Below are 1,197 nucleotides of genomic sequence, written 5' to 3'. Positions count from 1 at the left end.
GGGGGGCTGAGCGGGGGTGTCAGGCCAGCCTGATAGAGTGGTGGATGGCGCTTGCCTGACTTGAGAAAGTCCAGGAACGAAGCCATGAAGCCGGACTTCATCTCAGGCTGCTTCTCCTCCACCTCCTTGATCTTGGCCTCGATCTTCTCCCGAGTGAGGCTGGAGTCCAGGCTGTTGTGGTCAGCTCCTGACACAGCATCACCCGATGAGGCTCCCAGACCCTCGCCGGCCTTGGGCACAGACAGCTTGATCTAGATGTGGGAGCAGTGGGCAGTCAGGGCCCACGTGTCCCGGCCCCTAAGTCCCCTCCTCCCTCCGACTCAGGAGTCTGGGGCCCCAGGCCTCTCCCTGCTTAAGACTATTAAGTTCAAGTTCTCAGCAATCTCAGCCTGCAGACCTAGAACTGAATCCCACAAACCCTTTTGCTCAGATTCCAGAATGACAGGACTGATATTCCTCCCTCATTACTGACTCCCTCCCACAAGACCCAGGAACCCAGGATCCCCACGATCAATAGTCCTGTGGGACCTAGAACCTAAGAACACAAGCACTATCTCCCAGCCTCCCTCTGGACACACAAATTTCAACTCTCAGATCTCTCCAAGCGTGGAACTCTGGAGTTTGAGCCCTCTGATTCATTTTCTCCTGGGAGTCAGTTCATACCACATTCCCTATCCTGCCCAAGAACCTCAAATGTGGCTCCAACCCCCAGGCATTAGGGTCCCACCCCTCACCTTCAGTGGTTTCAGGGGCTCCAGCCGAGTGCCCCCTGCCTCCTCGGCCTTCCTGCCCCGGCCCCGGCCCCGGCCCCGAGGTTTCTTGGCCCCATCAGCAGGTGTGGAGGCTGAGGCTGGCCCGGCAGTGGTGGGGACCTCCAGTGGGCGAATCCGGGGTCTCCCACGTGGCCGGGGCGGCCCATCACGCTTGGCCTTGGTGGGTTTGCGACCTCTGCGCCGGGGGCCGTCGGGGCCTGGATTGGGTGGACAGAAGTCAATGTCACCCAGCGGGGAGAGAGCCGGGCGGGAGCGGCAGCTAGACACCAGGTCAGGCAGGCGCCGCGGGTTGAGGCGGATGTCAGCGGGCACGTCGGCTTTGTCCTCGTCGGCCTCAAACTCGTACTCCTGGGCATACAGTTTCTTGGGCGTCTGGAAGGGCGGGTCACGGCGCCGCAGCAGGTGGAAAGAGGACGTCTTGAGC

General features: G+C 61.1%; 1 protein-coding gene across 1 annotated transcript in view; it reads right to left on the bottom strand.

Moving 5' to 3' along the window:
• PRR12 (proline rich 12) overlaps nt 1-1,197 on the bottom strand; it is a gene marked incomplete at its 5' end in the record, with an annotated part of 28,234 nt that overhangs the window by 21,230 nt on the left and 5,807 nt on the right. The window contains 2 exons of the mRNA XM_010849710.1: nt 7-251; nt 735-1,190. Coding sequence (XP_010848012.1) covers nt 7-251; nt 735-1,190 — 701 coding nt within the window. The remainder of the gene's footprint in view (nt 1-6; nt 252-734; nt 1,191-1,197) is intronic.

Source organism: Bison bison, unplaced genomic scaffold, assembly GCF_000754665.1.
Source record: "Bison bison bison isolate TAMUID 2011002044 unplaced genomic scaffold, Bison_UMD1.0 scf7180017864285, whole genome shotgun sequence".
NCBI lineage: Eukaryota > Metazoa > Chordata > Mammalia > Artiodactyla > Bovidae > Bison > Bison bison.
Note: the sequence above shows the minus strand (reverse complement) of the source record. Positions and strands in the feature narration are given on the sequence as shown.